The following is a 22,409-nucleotide window of genomic DNA, read 5'->3' as shown; positions in this document are numbered from 1 at the left end:
GATGTGGGGAACTAGTTAAATTGGACACACTGGCAAATATATTCCCCAAATTAAACACCCAGTGTATATTAATTTAACTCAGATCAAAAAAAAAAAACAGAATTTGAGCTGCATAACTCAGATTATAAGCTGAATTTGAAACTACAGTTCTATGAAACGAATATTGGAGTTGTACAGTAGGGATTTAAAATTGGCCAGAAATCACTGGGGGTATCAATTATTTTTACTTTTTTAAATCCGGCATTGTACAGTTTTACGAAACGCCGTCTGAATTTTAAGCGCCAACATAATGGAAGTATCCATCGGAATGGAAAACACTTGCTCTAAATAACGAATAAGAGATATTTGAAAATTCGCTGCACAAATTGTTTACACATTCTAAAAATCACTTACATTGCACAGGCAGGCACTCGCTAATAATAGATAAAATAAAATTTAATTTTTTTTACTTAATCCACTAGAGAATTATGATTAGCTCTTACCCTTTTTTCTTATCAAGTATAATTTGAAAAAGAAAGGGCAAAGTTTGAATTAACGAGCAAATTTAGATCATTAAGAGCACCATAAAATAACGACTAATGTCTTTCATTAGCTGGGTTACTGAATAATTTAGTGACAATGTGGAAAACTTTGAAGAATGAGAAGCTTGGAACCTTCCTAAATTCACACTTTTTAAAAGGAAGGTCGCCCGGGGTTTTTTGCTTGATTATCCGCATTATGCTGTTAGAGTATTGTTGGTATATCTTCAAAAGTTTGAAAGAAAATAATTATTTACTGTCCTGATGCCCAAACTATAGTACTTTAGTTTAGGATAGGTTAAACTATGGAAACAAACTTAAAAGTACCGAAACAAAACAGAAAGTTTCCCACTCGTTTATAAGGAAATGCAAAACTTTGTTACGGTTCAATTTCTTCCTTAGGGACTTACCTGGTGGTTTTCATAATTTTCGTCTAATAGGCCTACATTAAATTAATATTTCAATAAATTAATTTTGTTTACTAATATACTAATGAAGTTTTGAGGTTAGGCCGTTTTATGTTATGGCGTATTCGATTGGCAAGTTTAGTGCAAAACTAATGTATCTGTATCCTGCTCTATCAAATAACATTGAAACAGTATGGCAATACACTGGTTTTGCACTAAATTTAAAACGCCATTAAATTTTCATTAGTTTTGTTTTCCCAAGTCAGTTCATAGATGGCGCTGCGACTCCTTTGTTAACTGATTAATAATTCATCTTGCTGCTGTCAGTAGGCTGTCGTTAGTGTCGTTGTCAGAGGTCTGTCTGTCATTGTCAGTGTGTTTGTTTTCATTTGGTTTCCCGTTTTTTTCCTGCTTTTCTATGAGCTAAAGGCTAAAGTGCTTTCTAGAATATCCTAGCGTCGTTGATTTACAAGCGGGGTAAGTTTCCTTTTCTTGGTCAATTGTTGTAATCTTATTGAAATGTGTCTGCTCAGGTTGAAGCCAGCTGAGCAATTGGTGACTAGGGGAAACCGCTTTTTTCGACCATCTAAAGGGGGCTCCTTAGTTGGAGCTAGTCAACAGAACTCTATACTTCAGGGGCTGTAACATCCAGAGTAGTTAACAGAGCTCTATACTTCATCTTCATAACTTGGGGAGCCAGCCAGTCAAGTCAATATATGTAACTAGAATTTTTACCTAGTTGTTTTAGTGTACAGGTCACAAAATTCCTAAAATAGCTAGTTATCCCCACATAATCAGCTCACTTTATCATTCAAATGCATTGTTCACAGCTAGTAAGTATCTATATCTTTCTAGTGGTTACCATTTACTTTCATTGTACTTTGGATCAGGAGGAGCAGTTCATCTGAAGGTTGACTTTAGCTCCTGCTTGTTTAAAGTCGGTGCCGCTTTGAACCCTTGAACTCAGTTCAGTCTAATTTTCCTAGTTTTTTGCTTTTATTACTTTTTTTATATTTTATCTCATGCTCTAACCAACTTTCACGTGTAGCAACTTTCTACAAGTTCCTTGTGGAAACATCGTTATCTAGGCAACAGTTTTGTAAAGTTTCCCTGGAATTTTTCCGGCACGTTCCATTTTCAGAAAACTACGTAACACTTAATAGATTGTCTAGGCCATGGAGAGCACCAATTCGAAATGTTTTTTCCTTGTTTTTATGGTTAGTTGCATTTGTTTCACAAAGATTTATGCATCTATTCTTGGATAAAAAAGGACTTTCCAAGTCGAGCACCAGGACTTATGTAATTTTATGATGTTTACGAACAATGTTTCACAGCGATTCCGGTGATTTATGCATCAATTTTGCCATCCCCTTCAGAATTACAAGTGGAATTAAAATGCTTATGCAATTAAAACTGTTTGAATAATAAACAAGTGGCTCTTCTGTAAACTAATTTAATTTCTTGATAGTCTAGGAAAAATCTTTCAAAAACATCAAAATCACACTGGGTTAGTTTATACCAGACAAACAAAAATTGATTGCAGAAAAATCCTATTCGTATTTCAGCGACATATATTTAATTCCTTTCTCGGCTTTTTGTCAATACGGATTTTGGGGCAAATAAATTGTGAGAGTCGTTGTTTTCCTGAAGAATTGGAATTCGAACGGGCGCCTAACGAATCGGAACAGGGTTAGTGACAGGTTTGAACCCCCGTAATTCCGAACGAAATTAGTATTAGAATATGAAATATTGTTTGTGAAGCTTCGAGGAAGGGAAAACCTTCAGAAATTTCCAGGTGTAAGAGGCAAAAAGAGAGTTAATTTTGTAAAGTATGGTAATTACTGTTGGAAATATTACGCTCGTTTATTTCTTTTCTTTGTATACTTTTTCACATTTTTAGATGCACTGCATGAAGCTTAACAATAAACATAAAAGATGACAACACTTAGCAATACAAAAACAATGTAACACAGCACCAAATTGGCATCTATGATTACCTTACATTTTGTAAATTTACAAGAGAGTCATAAAGTACTATTTTCTAAGAAACCTTGTTATTTTGTTCTTGTGTATGTTCCAATACCAATTCGATTGCAATGCGCCATATAACCATAAAAAGAAAATTTCTCCCACTACCTTTTGTTACCTTTATGCGGTCTTAAAGCTACAAACCCAAGGGAATACCGACACTATTGTCATTTCCTCTTGTTGGCAATTTTATTAATATTAGAAAACTTTCCACATTGCTTTTATATTCATACGACTCATTTAAATATGCATGATGCATTCCTGGTCAACTTCCCTAAAAGTGTTAAGAGTAAACCCCACAAAACTGTCTAGGGAATAATTTAAATCACTTTAGATTTCAATATTTCAATTTCCTCACATTTACAATGCACTTGGGGATGTAAGCGCCTTGAAAAGTTTTGCCTGTTTCCCAAGTTTTAAACTTCCCTAAGCGGATAAAAACTGTAACTGGTTTATCTCCGGCTAACTTACAGATAAGCTTCCCTTAACCTTTTCAGGCTGTATTCTCCTTTAATCTTTCTTGCGTTTCACGTTTAAGTAATTTTATTTAGCTAGAAAACAAAATGAGAGTATTTCCGCGCTTTTTCTAGCTTCAAATAGGGTAATTTTAAACTGGTTAGTTAGACATACATTCTGGGGTTTCACAGCAAAACTTTCGACCTACTAAACTGAGCTGTCCGGTGCCAAAAGCACCGTAAGCTTCTTAAAACTTCCGGGGCATAAAACTCTGCTATTCTTTCTGGAAGTTTGCCAAAATGTACACCTTTAAAGCGGCAAAGAGCTCTGATGTGAATGTGTTTCTGTTTTATATCACGCGTTTGAACATTGAAGGGAACGTTTAAATTTTTAAAGCACCTACACAAAGCTTCTGGTTTTGTGGAATTGATTGTTCAGAAAAACATGTTTGTGATTAGAAAAAGATAACCCTCTTAGAGTTTTTGTCTTCGGATAAAGTCGTTAATTTAGGAAAAAGCAATAAATGGTCAGAATCCAATGTTTGGATCAAATCGGCTTAATTGGATTTTGCTGGGAAGTGAATTTTATCCTACTTCACTTCATGACAGAAATTGATTTTTCTAATAATAGTTATTGTTGCAGCTTTTAGTATTATAGGAATTACTGCAATTATTTTTGTTACTGGATTCCAAAATGATTTTTGCTGCTTTCTCTCTGTTATTTCCTAATTTATTATGACGGCTTTGCGGGTATTGAAGTTATATAACGAAACCTGCTACTCCTTTATTGACTGTACGTGATAAATTTGATGTTCGATAACCTTACCTAGTTTGTACTTAGTTACCTTGAGGCGTGTTTGCTTTAAATTGGAACAGCACAAGACTTTTTCAGTATTTTCTTTTACTGGAAGTTTATTTGGTCAGGATGAACTAGTTTTTAGTCGGAGCAAAGGCATTTAAAGGTACGTTTGGTACAACATTTGAATTTATTAAGTTTGGGAATTCTGAGCTCTGAGATTCAGTAGTATGACATGACATAATCATAGTTAATTTTGTTTCAATTAACTTTCTGATAATCATGTAATTCTGATACTTTCACTTCCTTTCTACTTTATAAATGTACGTAAACGCATACGTTTGCTAAAACCCTAAATTAAATCTTGTTGTGCATTGTTCCGGACTTTTAATTTAATTTAGTCTTGCACTGCATACGCGAAATACGTTTGTTACAGTTTATATTAAATTTGTTCAGTCAGCTGTTACTTTTGTAAAAACAGACTTAATTTGCGGTTTTTAGTTATTTACGTGTGTGTTAATTTATATTTAAATAGATTATCAGTAAGTTACGCTACGCTGATGACACCACACTTATTGCCAAAGATGAGCAGGAAATGTCGAGTCTTATTTATTTATTACACAGCATGTAAGAAATGCCTAATATTAAAGATGTCGAGAAGGTGGAGGAAATAACTTATCTAGGTGCCCACATCACCAGAAATGGCGGATCAAGTCAAGAAATCAGAAGAAGGAAAGCTCTTGCCAAAACTCAATAAAATTTGGAAAGATCGGCATATAATAACCACAACAAATTAGTAAACATCCTCGTTTTTCCGAAATCCGTGGAAATTACTGAACTGCTAAGTAATGCATTTTAACACAAAACGTACTCTGCAATCTTTAAAGTGCCCTGTGCTATGCAGTGAAACTTCTTTAGGAAAAAATTGCACTTTTAACCAAAAAATAAATTTTTCCCATTTTGTAATAAACTTAATGCTCTTTTTGGCTGAAACAAACTTTTAAAAGCATTTTAAGTAGATAAACACGGAAATCCTTGTGTGCGCTTTACTGAAAATGCATTTGGTCAAACATTGTTGTTGACTTATTCAATTTTCAAAGTTACTATGGTTTTAAATACGCCAACAAGTTCCAGTTTCACTTACCTTTAAGACAAATATTTCCCCAGTCGTTCGGTTGATGTCAAATTTGCTGTTGGCCGGATTATCTGGATCAATTCCCTGTCCTGTTAAGAAGTAGACGATGTTTTGAGGTCTGTCTTTATCCCCATCCGTTGCTGTAACCTACATAGAAAAATACAGTTTAGTCTTATTTACTTTGTTTTAGTGCAATCTAACTACAAAACCTTCTGATACAAAACAGAAAAAAAAGCAGTACAACACATGCCATGTGTGAAAATCTAGCCAAATTTGTGTGAGTAACATACCCGCAACTTGACGAATTTCCAACAAGATTTGTACGGCTTGAAATCCTAGATTAAGTGAACTAAAAAAAGCTATATAAACCCTAAATCCATACTCGTCAAAATGAAATAGTAAAGTCTATTTAATCACCATCACAGCCAGACGCAATTCGCATGTATACTCCGTTTGCAACGTTAGAGTAATCCGCTTTTCCATTTGTACTTTTCAACCGACTTCACTTTAGACAAATAGGTGAACGATTTCAGCATTGTTCTCCAAGTTGCAAACTTTGGATTTCAACTACACAATTATTATTAAAGTTTTCTAATTTGTTGTTTCCACACCATTTACTAGGTAGAAAAAATGTTGCACTTCAAGTTGCAGTTAAGTAATTAATCCATATGAAAAACAGTAAAAACTTAGATTAACTAGGATTCAAAACTGAGATCAATAATTTTGTTTTCCATCACAGTTCTAATGATCTTGATGATCCTAATTTTTTACTCTGACTTTAGTAAACACTAATTTATTTAAGTGCAACATTTATTTACATTCTTGACGGAAACTCTAACTAACTTACAAGATGACGAAAGTTGGAAGATTAATTTCATCCATCGACTCATGAAACTCTCCACTCTTAATAACAAAAGTTATTGGTATTCAAGACCTAAACTCTGTTCAACACCCTTAATAACTTCGACACATTGAAAAGGCGGATTGTTCAAGAATTTTGATAGAACCGTAATATTTTTGATCGTTAAATCTGGAAAAGGGTTGTATTTTTTTTTTTGATTAGAAAGCCCTTGATGTTATGCCTCAAGCGCACTGAATATTTGTACGCAAAAGCTGTGCTGGTTTCAGTTAGAAGAGCAAATTTATTCTCGTGAGAGCAGGGGAAATTGAAAAATTCTTAGGCTGTCCACAACAAGCTTAATATGAATTCCTTTAGGGAGAGTCGATTGATTAGTTTAAGTATTAAAAATGTTTTGTACTTTCAACAAGAAAAAACAAAACACCTATCAAATGTCGAAATGTTAATTTTGCCAATTTTGTTCGGTCCTGTTCACCCTATAAATTGAAATTTCCTTGTTTTGCGGTAGGGAAAAGGTCAACTTACAAATTTCGAAACTCGATATAACATTTCCCTATAATGAGAAAACTTTTATACTGTGTCCCGTTTTCTTTTTCACTAGGTGGGTAATTTAATAGCCGGGGAAAAATTTTGCGGAGCTCTATTCAATGTCACTCTGTTTAGAACGAAATTAAAAATGTTGCCAAGATTTACATTTTTCATCAAGAAGACGGCAGTTCAAAAGTGTTATTGCCCCTAGAAAATTACTAGAATGACGAGTTTAAGACGGTTTAGAAAGCTGTTACTGGTTATAATCAATTGTGTTAGGACATAATACAGGTTAATTATCCCCATTATTTGAAAAATAATACAATAATTAATAATAATTTAATTTTTTTTTTATAAAAAAACTGATTCATTAAAAGGATGTGGCAACGTATCTTGTAAATATTTATGTCTACTCCATTTAATACAGGGTGTTCTAAATTTGAGTAACAAACCTACATTTCGAGCATAGTCTGTTCAGTGACTTTTTGCGTCACAATCACCAGCAAAAAAACGTATGTCGGTGATTAAATGTGATATTGATTGATTCTTAAAGTGTTAATAGTTTTTTGTCTGCTTTTGACAATTTACAACAATTCTTGGAAGGTTTAAGACACTTGTAGAAGCCTCTGGCAATTTCTAGAAGGTTTGCAGTATTATTTCGAGAGCTCTCTCTCTACCAAAATGATTCTAGAGGCTTCTAACAATTTAAAACAACTCTGGGAAGGTCTAAGACACTTAAAGAAGGTTCTCAATGGTATTTAGAGGTATATAGAATTTTCAAAATCGTTCTAAAGGCCTCTTCCAATTTAAAACAGTTCAGGAAACGTTTAAAACAGTTGTAAAGGGCTCTGGAACTTTTCAGAAAGTTTTCAGTAGCCTTTAGAGGGTTTTGGCACATTCACAACAGTCCTAGAAGCCTCTGACATTTTAAAAACAACTCTGGTAAGGCTTAAGACATTTATAGAAGCTTCTGACACTTTTTAGAAGGTTCTCAATAGCATTTAGAGGCCTATGGAACTTTGAAAATGGTCTTAGAGACCTCTGGCAATTTAAAACAACTTTGGGAAGGTTTGTAACAATTTTGTGCAACTTTAAAAGCTTCTGGTACTTTTTAAAAGGTTCTCAATAGTATTTAGAGGCCTATGGCACTTTCAAAATGGTCCTAGAGGCTTTAAACAACTCTGGGAAGGTTTAAGACACTTGGCACTTTTTAGAAGGTTCTCAATAGCATTTAGAATCCCATGGAACTTTCAAAATGGTCCTAGAGATCTTTGGCAATTTAAAACAACTTTGGGAAGGTTTAAGACACTTGAAGAAGCTTCTGGCACTTTTTAGAAAGTTTCCAGTAACACTTAGAGGTCTCTGGTAGATTCAAAACTGTCCTAGAAGACTTTGAGAATTTAAAACAACTCTGGGAAGGTTTAATACACTTAAGAAGCTTCTGGCACTTTTTAGAAGGTTCTCAATAGCATTTAGAGGCCCATGGAACTTTCAAAATGATTTTAGAGGCCTCTCACAATTTAAAACAACTCTGGGAAGGTTTGTAACAACTTTGTGCAACTTGTAGAAGCTTCTGGCTCTTTTTAGAAGGTTCTCAATACCATAGTATTTAGAGGCGTATGGCACTTTCAAAATGGTCCTAGACGCTTTAAACAACACTGGGAAGGTTTAAGACACTTGCATAAGCTTCTGGAACTTTTTAGAAGGTTCTCAGTAGCATTTAGAGGCCCATTGAACTTTCAAAATGGTCCTAGAGATCTTTGGCAGTTTAAAACAACTTTGGGAAGGTTTAAGACACTTGAAGAAGCCTCTGGTACTTTTTAGAAAGTTGTCGGTAACACTTAGAGGTCTCTGGTAGATTCAAGACTGTCCTACAAGACTTTGAGAATTTAAAACACCTCTGGGAAGGTTTAAGAAACATGTAGAAGCTTCTGGCATTTTTTAAAAGGTTGTCAGTAGCATTTAGAGGGCCCTGGCCCTTTCAAAATAGCCTTAAAGGTTTCTGGTGATTGGAAACGTTTAAGTTTAAATTGATATTAGTTGAACTGCCAAACTGACAATAGCTGGTTGTATGATGTTATAAAATACATTGTTATTTAATCTTTGAAACCACTGATTTTTCCTATTATGAATCCTAGAATTTGACTCAGAATTCAAAAAACTAATGAAAAATTGGTTATTGTTGCTCAAATTTGAGACACTCGGTACATTAATAAACTTTATAAAAATAATAAAAAAAATCATAATAGGTCAAATTGTACCATAAAAAAGAAAAAAAGTTGTAGAGTATATGAATTTACCCTTATCTTTATGCTCTGTTAATTTAACAAGTAAACTTTAAAAGTTTATTACTTCTCTACTCTTCTCTCATCATTAAAAAGTACCATTATGACAATAATTAGCTTATGATGAGTATGATTTGGTTAGCTGTGACAGCAGTACAATGTTTCTTTTAGAAAACGAACAAACCTGCATCAGTATCACTGGATAAGTTTCCGAAGACTCCTCCAGGACTTCTCTTTCGTATGAGCTACAGTTGAATTTGGGTGGCAGATCGTTTTCATCCCTAATATGTATTACTACCGTGGTGTAATTTTCGTTTAGGCTATCAGAGGCTACCAGGGTTAGCTCGTACTAGGCATGCCAAGACCAAAAACAGAAAAAAAAACGAACTAGGGCAACAGTGGAAGCAAAGGTTTCAAGTCATAATTTAATGAGTCGTTTTGCTTGCACTGGCAATAAATGAAAACAAATACCACATGGGATGTGCAGTAAATCCAGAATAAACTCGTAAATAATAAGTTATGATCCGAAAGCTCGACCCTTGATAAAGTTCAGAAGCGGCCGTCTGGAAAATATGCGATTTACAAAGGGCAATGATTTGTGCCCTACAAGCGTTTTAGGGTTTTGAATTTTCAAACACGTTTTAATGTTTTCGGTTCGGTCGCGCATATCAAAATTGTTGCGGTTTAGACAGTTTGCATAGTTTCGAAACAGGATGTTCAGTTTAAAGGTACGTTTGCTATGGAACACATTCGAAATTGATTGATTGTTCATTAGTATGTTCGCCGTTATGCTCGATTTAGATATAATTTGCGTTTAAAATCGCGTCAGTTCTATTACACCCCACATAGTCAATACGTGCAAAACCCTGACAATGCATACAAATGTTCGTTATAGAAGTTATAGGTGGCACCAAGGCGTATACGTTTTTAAATTCAAATTGAATACGACACCGTCAAGCTGATTTTTCGTTCCACTATTCGGCTGAAATGTAAATGCTAAGGAAAATATGATGTTTTCAGATGAGGTTCAGATATATTCAAACTATGAAAAGATGGCTTATGCTGCTTCAAAGCATAAAGCTCTTTTTACCATAAGTAACTAACTTAGTAGCATGGCAACTGATATTAATTGAATCGAAAATACCACCACACACTGCCTATTCAGACGTACTTGATCCATACATTTCCAGAACAGTAAATCTGAGATAATGCACCAAATGTCGTCCAGAATTCCATTAATTGGGTGTAATTTACTACTATAAGCTGTTCTTAACAAAACACACTTTTAATAACATTTGTATAAAAGCCTAAGCTTGAAAATTGTAATTTCAGGTAAATACAACACTGCATTCTCATTTCAGCAGGTGTTACCATCATGAATATTACCGAGCTATTTACAAATTACCACCCTCTCAACCTTAACCATTTCAATAAAGACCTTACAATAAGGGCATAACGCTTGCAATTAGAGAATAGTAGGAGGATTTCACTGATAAAATTAACAGGAAACACCGAATGTTGTTTTTGTTACAAACATGTTCCAAAAGTAAGGTGAAATACTAGTGGGTTATGTAAAACTGACGCAATTGATAACCTTGTTTACTGAAAACTTTTGAGTGTCGATTTAAAGCCGCAAATTATTACAGGCAAAAGTTCACCGCCTCTAAACTTTATCAATACCAACTTACGATCATCATGCAAAACACGTTTATCGCGAAAACTGGGTCAAAGCTCGCGTGGTTTGCAAAACAATACTGAAACTAAAAATTATAAGTGGGAATTCATTACAAAAAAAAAAAACATGAAAGTAATTTTGCAACTGAAAACTCCCATGCAAGAAATGGAAACGATCGGACAGTTACGCCCTGATTACTGCTGCTGGAAGGTACCAATAAAACTTGATGGGTTCTACTTAAAAGAGAAAATATCCCATCGTTTCCAGTTCCGAATGCTGAAAGACACTCGCCCTTAAAACTGATTTTGGCAAGTTTCTGTCATCTTCCTCGGTGATTTGCGTTCTATAGGTCGGTCTCTCAAAAACTGGCGGATTGTCGTTGACATCTTTGACGTGTATCACCACCGTGGTGTAATTCTCCTTCAGGTTATCCGAGGCGGCCAGTCTCAATTCGTACTGTGCGTTTTTTGAGGAGGAAGAAATTTGTTAGTATTATACGGCTTAGAGGAGTGTTGCGAACTGTTTATGATTTACAGCGATAGTTGAGCTTTAGCTACATTCCTCTAAGTTTCATCGTTAAATTGTTTTAGAACAAACATCCGGCCATAGTTTAGATAATGGTATTTAGTAGTAAATACGTGCTGGATACCTTCTAGTTTTCGGTTTGTTAAGGAATTGTGCAAGCAAATTTTAATTAAATTAAAATGTAGTTGTAAGTTGATTTGCTGCACTCAGGAAATATGGTAATTTAGTCAAATATGTGAAACGTTACAAATCAGACTTTGCTTCAACAAATTAAGAATTGAAAAAGACAAAATCTTTGAAATTTATTATCTTTGGGAGCAGTGGAAAATATGTCTAAACCTTGGAAGAAAAAATACTCAACATCCTCTACAGAAGATGCTAAAAGACAATTGAAACAACCCCTATTTAAGAAGACTTTGGAACCACTTAAAATACATTTCTGTTTAGAAAATAATTTACTAGATCACTAATACATAATAATGTGTGACCATACTGAATATCGTATATTTGTAGTGAAAATTTTAGGTCATTTATTAGTGTTTATTGTTACCATGGACAATACCAAACACGTTTGGAAATTGGAATATTAATAGCCAATTAGGATGAAAATATGAAAGAGCCATCACCCAATTCTATGGCCAAATGTTTTATTATTGTTAGTGTTAAAAACTATCTGATCAGATTACCTGCTTTATTCATTTAATAGAAAAATTGTAATTGCACTTGATCCTTAAAAACTACAGGATTAAACTAGATTCCAAACCAAAATGAATCGGAAACTTTTACGTAACACTCGACTGAACTAAAAGTCTCCAGTTTAAACTTTCCAATTGCAGCAATACAAATTCAGTTGGGGCTTTAAGATAAGCCATCGTGATATTCAATTTAGATTATGTAATTTGTGTTGCCTTGTTGCAATTATTCTGTCAATTAGTTTTGCCACTAATTTGCAATTTTCTTAACAAAAATTAGTTTAGTTTTTCAAAAAACTATTACTTTTAACAATAACCTTTTTAGTTTAGCCACAAAGAACGTTTTTGATGTGAAGAACTAAAAACTCAATAATTTGGTATCATAACAGACTTAAGGAAGATCAAAGATTGATGGCAATATTATTATTTTTACACCCATTTAAGAGCACCCTGAGTGCTACCTAAGCCAAGTTGTGATTTGACTGTGACATTTTGCCCATGACCTGTCACAGTCAAATTATAATTTAGCTTAGGTGAAGCCTAGTGTGCCCTGAAATACATTGGTGCAATTCGCCATCAGTGAGGCAAAATTTTACTAAATCAACTTTTAATTTGAAAAGTGCTGTTGTTAGGTATAAATGTCAGATTTAGCTCACGTGACATTAGAATTTAACTAGAAATTTGGCTGGTTCTTGAAATATACTTTCATGACAGAGAGAAATATTCACGTTACCTAATTGAACCAATGTCAGTTGTTTTAAAAGGAAAGGCGTTAAAATAAGCAGAGAGTCAGAGTGCAACCGATTTGAACCTCTAAAAACTACTTCTCGTAGAAGACACCCATGAGGAATTCTTCAAGTTTTGGATTTGGTAAACAACTATGAATAGAACAGGCAAATGATCAATCTGGCTTATCATCAGCCGCAAATCTTTACCTAAAATTTCACCTTTAAAGTATTATTTTAAATGTAACAAAAAGTAAGACATTATTCGAGCTTACCCTTTTCCGTGTTTCGTAATCCAAAGCTCCGGCAACGTAGATGGCACCAGTCATGTTCTTCACTGCAAAAGCTCCGCCTATGTTACCGCTTGTGATCTCGTATCGAATACGCGAAGCTGGAATAGAATCACTTTATGAGTTTAACGAGCTAAACGAAAACTAGGTGAATTAAAAACGTTTTGTGTTGTTTGGCCCCATTTTAACCCAAAAATCCTCCACTTATTTCATTACCATCCGAAAGTAATTTAAACAGTAAATTTACTCTATTTGTCAGTTTTTTCTGTTAAATTTTGCAGCAGCATTTTCCGGCGGACTACTTGCTAAATTAACGTCGGTTTCCGATGAAACTACCGCACAATACGAGTGGATCTGGACCTGGCGAACTTTAACCTTGCCTCCGCATTAATTCAGTGTTTTTTGTTGTGTCCACATAAATTTTTGTTTGTTTCCGGTTTACGTCCGAGTTTTCCACGTTTTTTTTTTCCATTTGCGGAAACGCGTCAGCCAAAGGGTAATTAAAAAAGCGTCAGCCCTAAAGACTGGAAACCGTCTAAGCCGATGATACATGCATAGCTCATGTGCACCGCAGTGCTAAAATATGGTTGCAGTGAGTTGGAAAAAGGCAGAAAACGCCTGATTTGGTTCAGTTCTAGTTAAACTAAAATAAATAATTTGATGCAGCGAAAGACAAACCAAAATCACAGTAGAACCAAGTCATTTTGGTTTGCGAGATTTTAATTTTTCTTCTCCCGTTAGAACCAACCCCGTACAGAAATAAAAGGGTTGGTATTAAGGCAAAATGAATTGCCGTTTCAAGTGCGCTTAAAGGACTACAGCCCTAAAAAGCGAGGCAAAGGGTTTTTACAAAAAATAAATGACCGAAAAAAATCCTTAAAAGGGCACAAACAAACAATACGTCTGGATTATAACTTTCGAAATGAAATTGTCGATATTATGCAGATTCAGATTTCAATACAGTTTGTATTGATTTAGAAGTGTAGCCTGTTAAAAGTTGATATTTTTACTTCTTTTTAAAATGCTTTCTTGGCTAAATTTCACACCTGCTAAATTTCACACGTACTCTAAACCTTCTATGAATTGATTTAAATTGCCAGAAGCTTCTAGAACCATTTTAAAAGTATCAGAGCTTTCTAAATACTACTGCAAACCTTCTAGTAACCCCCAGAGGCCTCTACAAGTATTCTAAATCTTCTAAGAATCGTTTTTAACTCCAAGAAGCCTCTAGAACCATTTTGAAAGTACCAGAGTTCTCTAAATATTACTGCAAATGTTCTAGTAACCCCCAGAGGTTTCTACAAGTACTCTAAATCTTCTAAGAATCGTTTTAAACTGCCAGAAGCCTTTAGAACCGTTTTGAAAGTACCAGAGCTTTCTAAATACTACTGTAAACCTTCTAGTAACCCCCAGAGGCCTCTACAAGTACTCTAAACCTTCTATGAATTGTTTTAAATTGCCAGAAGCCTCTAGAACCATTTTGAAAGTACCAGAGCGTACTCAATACTACTGAAAACATTCTAGTAACCCTCAGAAGCTTCTACAAGTACTCTAAATCTTCTAAGAATCGTTTTAAACTGCCAGAAGCCTCTAGAACCATTTTGAAAGTACCAGAGCTCTCTAAATACTACTGCAAACCTTCTGGTAACCTCCAGAGGCCTCTACAATTACTCTAAATCTTCTAAGAATCATTTTAAATTGACAGAAGCCTCTAGAACAATTTTGAAAATACCAGAGCTCTCTAAATACAACCGCAAACTTTCTAACGACTCCCAGAGGGTTCTACAAGTACTTTAAATCTTCTATGAATTGTTTTAAATTGCCAAAAGTCTCTAGAACCGAAGTCGGAAGATTATAGAACCATTTGAAAGTACCAAAGCTTTCTAAATACTACTGCACACGTTCTAGTAACTCCCAGAGTCCTCCACAAGTACTCTAAAAATCTTCTGAATCGTTTTAAACTGCCAGAAGCCTCTAGAACCATTTAGAAAGTTCTAGAGCTCTCTAAATATTAGTGCAAACCTTCTGGTAACCTCCAGAGGCCTCTACAAGTACTCTAAATCTTCTAAGAATCGTTTTAAACTGCCAGAAGCCTCTAGAACCATTTTGAAAGTACCAAAGCTCTCTAAGTACTACTGAAAACCTTCTATAAGTACCCCTAGGGCCTCTTCAAGTACTCTAAAAATCTTCTGAATCGTTTTAAACTGCCAAAAGCCTCTAGAACCATTTAGAAAGTTCTAGAGCTCTCTAAATATTACTGCAAACCTTCTGGTAACCTCCAGAGGCCTCTACAAGTACTCTAAATCTTCTAAGAATCATTTTAAATTGCCAGAAGCCTCTAGAACAATTTTGAAAATACCAGAGCTCTCTAAATACAACCGCAAACTTTCTAACGACTCCCAGAGGGTTCTACAAGTACTTTAAATCTTCTATGAATTGTTTTAAATTGCCAAAAGTCTCTAGAACCGAAGTCGGAAGATTATAGAACCATTTGAAAGTACCAAAGCTTTCTAAATACTACTGCACACGTTCTAGTAACTCCCAGAGTCCTCCACAAGTACTCTAAAAATCTTCTGAATCGTTTTAAACTGCCAGAAGCCTCTAGAACCATTTAGAATGTTCTAGAGCTCTCTAAATATTAGTGCAAACCTTCTGGTAACCTCCAGAGGCCTCTACAAGTACTCTAAATCTTCTAAGAATCGTTTTAAACTGCCAGAAGCCTCTAGAACCATTTTGAAAGTACCAAAGCTCTCTAAGTACTACTGAAAACCTTCTATAAGTACCCCTAGGGCCTCTTCAAGTACTCTAAAAATCTTCTGAATCGTTTTAAACTGCCAAAAGCCTCTAGAACCATTTAGAAAGTTCTAGAGCTCTCTAAATATTACTGCAAACCTTCTGGTAACCTCCAGAGGCCTCTACAAGTACTCTAAATCTTCTAAGAATCATTTTAAATTGCCAGAAGCCTCTAGAACAATTTTGAAAATACCAGAGCTCTCTAAATACAACCGCAAACTTTCTAACGACTCCCAGAGGGTTCTACAAGTACTTTAAATCTTCTATGAATTGTTTTAAATTGCCAAAAGTCTCTAGAACCGAAGTCGGAAGATTATAGAACCATTTGAAAGTACCAAAGCTTTCTAAATACTACTGCACACGTTCTAGTAACTCCCAGAGTCCTCCACAAGTACTCTAAAAATCTTCTGAATCGTTTTAAACTGCCAGAAGCCTCTAGAACCATTTAGAAAGTTCTAGAGCTCTCTAAATATTACTGCAAACCTTCTGGTAACCTCCAGAGGCCTCTACAAGTACTCTAAATGTTCTAAGAATCATTTTAAATTTCCAGAAGCCTCTAGAACCATTTTTAATGTGCCAGAAAACTCTCTAAAGACTCGAAAGTCGTTGCCACAATAATTTAATAGGGCACCGATTTTGGCCTAAGCCATCTTCAGACCAATGTCGAAGACAGACAATAACACACATTCTGGTAAAGTATAAAGTAGTATTTTAAAGCATCTTTGGATACTAAATTAATCATTTTGACAATAATGAATCAACTTATCATCGACATACCCTTTATGTAGGGTTATTCACGTTATTCGACACACTATTTACTTTTAAAACTTGTTACTTTCCTAAAATAGCAACAATTTATTTAAAAAAAAACATCTCGTTATTCAAAGTAGTGCATTTATCTTGCAAAGTTTGCGTTTCAATAAATCGCTAGCTGTCAGATCAGGAAGTGAAGTCGCAATTTTTACTACTCCTATAAAGTTAAAACGTCCCATCGGACGTTTATTGCATTTTACAGAGTGGCAAATAAATTTCCAGTTCGCCGTTATTAACGACTTTCACATCTTAGAGATTAAAGCATAAATCTTAAAATTATGGACGCTGCTGGTAGGTTTGGAGTTAATTTTTGCCTGCGGCAAGCAATCCGAAACTTCGTAGGGCAATGATTAGAGAAAACTGGGGAAGCGAAAACAACGAGAAATAAAAATATGTGGAATAGATAATTGCTTAGCTGGATAATGATGGTTTACATACATGGAACTAAACTAATGAGCATTAATGCCTTTTGAATGATTCAACCCGTATTAATTACCATTTGCACCGTTGCAGTTCGGATTTGAAACCACAATGAATTGTTTTAAATATAAACCGTGCTTTTGTGGCAGAAAATGTAATCAAATATTAAAAGTTAAATGAAGCTTTGTTTGATGATTAACCAAAAATGGTCTATAAACCAGTTTTTTGTGATGTGGTGGCAGTTCGCCAATAACTTGCAGCGTAATTTCTATAGATCATTCGAGGTAAAACTTTGCTGACGTATAACTCATAATTTTTAAAACTAAGCGCAGGGATTTTTCCAAGATGGAACAAGATAATATATATTCTTTATTTCAAGCAGACAATTTACGACGACGCAATGCCTTGTCCAAGGTAAGAGAAATAACAAATGTTCTCTTCGAGAATTATTTCTTTACAAAATAAACTGAATGATTTATGCTATGGAAACTATCAAAGAAACTTGAAATTTTCTCGGCTGAACTATATTTTAATACGTTCACAATTAAGTGAATAATATTTCGCTTTTAGCGAAATTGGATTTTTATTAAGTGGCGAATTGGGTCAATAAGTTCGGCGATAATCCTATTAAGTTGCGCTTAAATGCTCAGAAAACGGATATAAAAGTTTAACGTTATATCTACCAGTTCCGTTGCTATAAATTGTTTACGAGTCTATAAAAATAGTTGATCCCGTTTTCCTAATCTTGCTTGGAAAATATGTCAATATTGCCATAAATCCTACTGCTTCCAGTTTTATCTATGTAGATGGATTTTACTGTTGGTTTACTTAAGAAAAAAACAATTTAGAAATGCATGGAATTTATTATTTTTGATAAGAAACTTGATGTTGAGTTTGGTTTTGTTGAATTGTTGAAACTACTTTTAGTAATTGCATAACATTTATTTTATCCAAGTTTATGTCTCAAATAAGTTCATAAACATTTTGGAGCACAATGTGATGTCACTTTACGCCTGTCAAATTTTTAAGTCAAAGCTGTCAATGAAAATCAGTTCACCAAAAAAGAGAACTAAGTAACCAACCAATCATACTTGTTTTTGTTGTAAGTTTGGTATTTTGAATAAATTAGTGGTTACTTAGCTTTTAGGATAGAAAAACGTACTGTTTCTCTCTGTAGTAAGTATTCTAAACATCACGTGACAGTTTTTAGGTCAAAATGAAAACGTGATTGTCACGTGACTATTTTCAATCCTAAAATTGAATTTAAAAGATCTCGTCAGTATTTTTAAGGTCAAAATCGAAGACATTACTCTTCTTAAAATTAAAATAGCAATCGTAAGGTCACATGACAGATTTCAAATTTTACTTTCATTTTTCAAAGTCACGTGACTGTTTTTCGGTCACGTGACCGTTTTAAATTAAAACTTCCAATTTTCAGTCACTTGACCGTTTTCTAATTGAAATTTAGGTTTTTTGAGTCACGTCAACGCTTTCAAATTTAAACTTAATTTTCCGAACTCATCACGTGACTGTTGAAACAATTGAAACTCTCAACTGGAGTGTATTTGACAGATCACCCTGTACAAATCGAGTAAGAAAAAATAGTAGGTTGCAAGTTTCGACAAGCTCGGTTCATCAGGAACCAAGATACAGGGAAAACATTTCCATTTGCATTGAAATCAACTGTGGTTTATTCAACAGTTCACCCTGTATAAACCGAGTAATGAAAAAATCTAAAAATTTCTCTTCTTAAGATAAAAATAGTAATTGTAGGGTCACATGACAGTTTTCAAATTTTACCTTCATTTTTCAAAGTCACGTGACTGTGTTTTTTGGTCACGTGACCGTTTTTAAATTAAAACTTCCAATTTTCAGTCGCTTGACCGTTTTTAAATTGAAATTTAGGTTTTTTGAGTCACGTCAAGAAAAATGGACCAACTCGGTCCATCAGGAACCAAGATATAGGGAGAACATTTCCATTTGCATTGAAATCAACTGTGGTTTATTCACCAGTTCACCCTGTATAAACCGACTAAGGAAAATATTTCAGGATTCGTAGAGGAAAGTGTGTTGTAGAAGTGTCCCAAGTTTCGACAAGATGGGTTCCTCTGGGAAAAAACTCAAGCAGAAAGTATACTAAAGTTTTGTATGTGCACAACTGTGTTTTAGGCCAGTTTCCTCAGTTATTTGTAGTTTTTTCATAAAAACTTGATCTTGTCAAAAGAAAGCAGAAGTTTTGGGCTACATTTTGACGTTTGAACGAACCTCCTAAGTGTCACAGAAATCAAGTTAGGAGCTGTCAAATTGTGACATCTTTAAACAAGCTTGTACACTTGCACTGCTCTGTTTCCCGCTGTAATTTTTGAAAGAAAATTAAAAATTTAAACTTTCTAAATCCTATTTGAAAATTATTTAGAGTAGAGAACATGTCATTTGTTTGAAAAACAACATTCTCAGTGGTTTTGGCAAGACCAAGGAAATTAAATATTTAAACCCTTGATGTGCTAAAAACAAAAAACTTCAAATCAATCAAGATTTTAAATTTGGTATTTCATTGATAAAAAAGCTAATCAACAAATTTAATTAGTACACTTATAGGAGAGTACCTATAATTTAAAGAGAGAATAAACGGAATATAGTTTTATAAAAATTTCAATTGTTCGATATAAATCTAATTCCCTGCAGGAGCTATTGTGTACAATACCAAAAACCGATCGTAAAGGAAAAGCCCCCTTTAGTTGTGTGTTTGCAGCTTTAATTACTGCCAACGAATCGAAATTGCTAATATGCGTGCACCAGCAATATTTACCGTGCCCATTATTCGAAAATTTGATAATTCGGCCCTATTAGTTTCCATTGCAAAAGACAGCTAACGCCGATTTGTGTTGCAGTTCTAATTTAATTGAACTTACGGTGCAGTTAACTTGAAAGAAAATGTTTTTTTAACAAACTTAAGTCCATTAAAATTTAAGTAAAATTGCCCTCAATAATTCTCCTTAAAATGCGCTCGGAATTTGTAGACTTTAGACAAATGGCAGCCAATCTAAAATTTCCCTAAACGATCTTTTCAAATGCGCGCCCGTAATTCATCCCCCTTTACCCGTATTGAATCAAATATAGGTCCTGGTTTATAGCCAAATCTGCATATTACATAGGTATGATATACGACAAAAATTTGCTGCTTCTAAAACTTATTCTCCTCTCCTTTTCATTCCTTTTAAGTAGTATTGATGACCAGGAAGCAAAGTTTTCACTCTAAATTGTACACAATTTTCCCATACTATTCACTGACTTATAAATGAAAGGCCATCAGGGATTCTAAGGTTTCGTAAATGTTTTAAGTAAAATATCGAGTTCCTTTTCTTCACCAAATACAGTCTCATTTAAACACTGCTAAATTTATGCCTGCACCTTACGACCTTTTTGAACACAATAGTACGGCAATAATCGATGAACAGAATAAAATAAATGACTATTTAACAATAAGTTTACCGGGCGAAACTGGCTTAGAAAACCGAAAACTACAATCTCTACAAGTTTGAAACAATAAATTTCCATTAAACCGCTTACCTACATAAGGCATCTCATAAATCTTTGACGTAGCACAAAGAAATAACACTTATAACTGCTTGTTTTCCCGCACAACTTGTTTTTGCCCTTTTAAACGGGTTACAAGATTCCGGCTGGCCCCTCTAATCCCGAATCTTACCCAACTCGGCAAACCTGCCAAAAAGATTTGTAAACTTTTGAATAATGTATTACGTTCTAGAACACGAAGCTGGGGAATTTCACTTGTCATTTTGAAAGAAATATGCTCGACTACATCGAAATATTTAGTGAACGGGATTTTCCGGTAATGCATATTATGAATTTTGCATTAGGAACGAATTTTTCAGAACGACAGCAAAACGACGTGTTTCGAATTTACACATAAAATCACAGTCAGAAAATGTCACTAAAATGCTTTTAAAAATGTAACATCATTCCTGTAGAGAATTAAATTTCTCACAACTCTTATTCTCACTTTGTTGTTATAGCTTTTTTCCAAATATCTGTCTTTATAAGACTACAACAGTATTAACAATCAAATCAACTTGATTTAAGAATAAATTTAGTTTAGACTGCATACACAGCTAAAGGTATAGTCGTAAATTCCAACTTCGATTTGTATAAGGAAATCAGATGCCTATTCACAAACTTGATCAGAATAAACTGCAAAGGACATTGCGAGAGTCCAGCTATCCTGCTTAGGAATGGCCATTTCCTGCTAGTAATTCGTTATCGGACACCATAAAACCCAGATATCCTTTTTCCGTAAAACTTCACCACCATCTTGGAACGGAAAAGCCTATAAAGCTGGCAAAATTATGCACAAGCCGTTCCCTGACGATCATTTATAAAAATGGGTCATTTACTCTCCGGTTTGCTTAATTGATGAAGTTTGTTGGTTCTTCCCGGATTTCAGAGAAAAATCAATGTTTACTGAAACTATTCAAAAAATATGATTTTTTTTTTATTGGAATTCAGGGAGTTTCGGAGGGAATTTAGTTTGAAATTCACGTCCTTTATCACTCTATAAAGTAGCGCAACAAATCAAACCGTTTACGGACAGTAATTTAAACAATACAAAAGTAAGAATGAGTAGAGCCTTATCAGACAATTCCAATCATCATAAAGCGTGGTAAAAGTCCATTTCCGAATCCCTGCCCATTACGACCATTATTATTACCTACCACATTCGTTTTGCCCTTCTCCCTTCATGACAAATGATCGCGAACAGCACGATCAAAAAAGAATTTCTAAAAGCTTTTTGAAAGAGTTTTAACCTACAAGAAATAACCAGTTTTCGTCTTTTATGCGCCGAATAAAGCAAGGGTTTCCCCTATTTTATTTGTGAAGCACTTTAGTTGTCAAGTAACTCTTAGAAGGGCGGAAATCATTTTTAAATTGTGAGCCACTACCGCGGCGTAAATTTCTTTTTATTCAGACCGAAAATGGCTCAATAGATCCACTAAAATAATCGGTAAACACCGTCCTTAAATCTCTGTTCTGAATATATTATTACATAATTTATGCAAAATGTTTGAAAATTTCGACAAAGCCTCTTTATACCTCTCGTGCCGTAATTAATTCCCTTAAGTTCTTGCTCGAGATGAACTTAATTGCGTTTAAGTGATTCTTTAAAAGTGGGTACTTACGGGACTGTTAACCAAAATGGTTTACTTTTAATAAGCAAAGTAATGAACTTTACAGAAATCTTCAGTTGTTTGATATTTGAAAGTAGTTTTTTTTTTCTGCAAGTAATTTGCTTTGATTATTAAAACTTGCTGTGTAAGAAAATATTCTCTTGTGTTAAAAAAACCTTATGACACTCTCAATAAATTATTCATGGGAGTAACAAAAATCAAGTTATAAAACGCTTTTACTGGGTATTGCCAAACAAAAAAAAAACTGCTGCACTACGG

General features: G+C 34.4%; 1 protein-coding gene and 1 long non-coding RNA gene across 18 annotated transcripts in view; one reads left to right on the top strand and one right to left on the bottom strand.

Annotated features, from left to right (window-relative positions):
* The window catches only part of CadN (neural cadherin), a 209,599-nt gene that overhangs the window by 22,401 nt on the left and 164,789 nt on the right, over positions 1-22,409 (bottom strand). For 9 of the 15 annotated variants that reach the window (XM_081986199.1, XM_081986198.1, XM_081986197.1 and 6 more), the window contains exons 18-20: positions 12,904-13,019; positions 9,196-9,360; positions 5,349-5,486 (exon numbers count right to left, since the gene is read on the bottom strand). In XM_081986199.1, coding sequence (XP_081842325.1) covers positions 5,349-5,486; positions 9,196-9,360; positions 12,904-13,019 — 419 coding nt within the window. Of the gene's footprint in view, positions 1-5,348; positions 5,487-9,195; positions 9,361-10,977; positions 11,143-12,903; positions 13,020-22,409 lie in introns of all 15 variants that reach the window. The other 6 variants (XM_081986187.1, XM_081986189.1, XM_081986196.1 and 3 more) reach the window with 1 other exon arrangement.
* LOC145733424 (uncharacterized) overlaps positions 1,249-22,409 on the top strand; it is a 29,803-nt gene continuing 8,642 nt past the window's right edge. For all 3 annotated transcript variants that reach the window (XR_014179203.1, XR_014179201.1, XR_014179204.1), the window contains exons 1-2: positions 1,249-1,402; positions 1,459-1,643. This is a non-coding gene — a long non-coding RNA (uncharacterized LOC145733424). The remainder of the gene's footprint in view (positions 1,403-1,458; positions 1,644-22,409) is intronic.

This window comes from Ips typographus, linkage group LG9, assembly GCF_016097725.1.
Source record: "Ips typographus isolate SLU linkage group LG9, UJ_Ityp_2.0, whole genome shotgun sequence".
Taxonomy (NCBI): domain Eukaryota; kingdom Metazoa; phylum Arthropoda; class Insecta; order Coleoptera; family Curculionidae; genus Ips; species Ips typographus.
The sequence above is the reverse complement of the archived record's forward strand: the minus strand, read 5'-3'. Positions and strand labels throughout refer to the sequence as shown.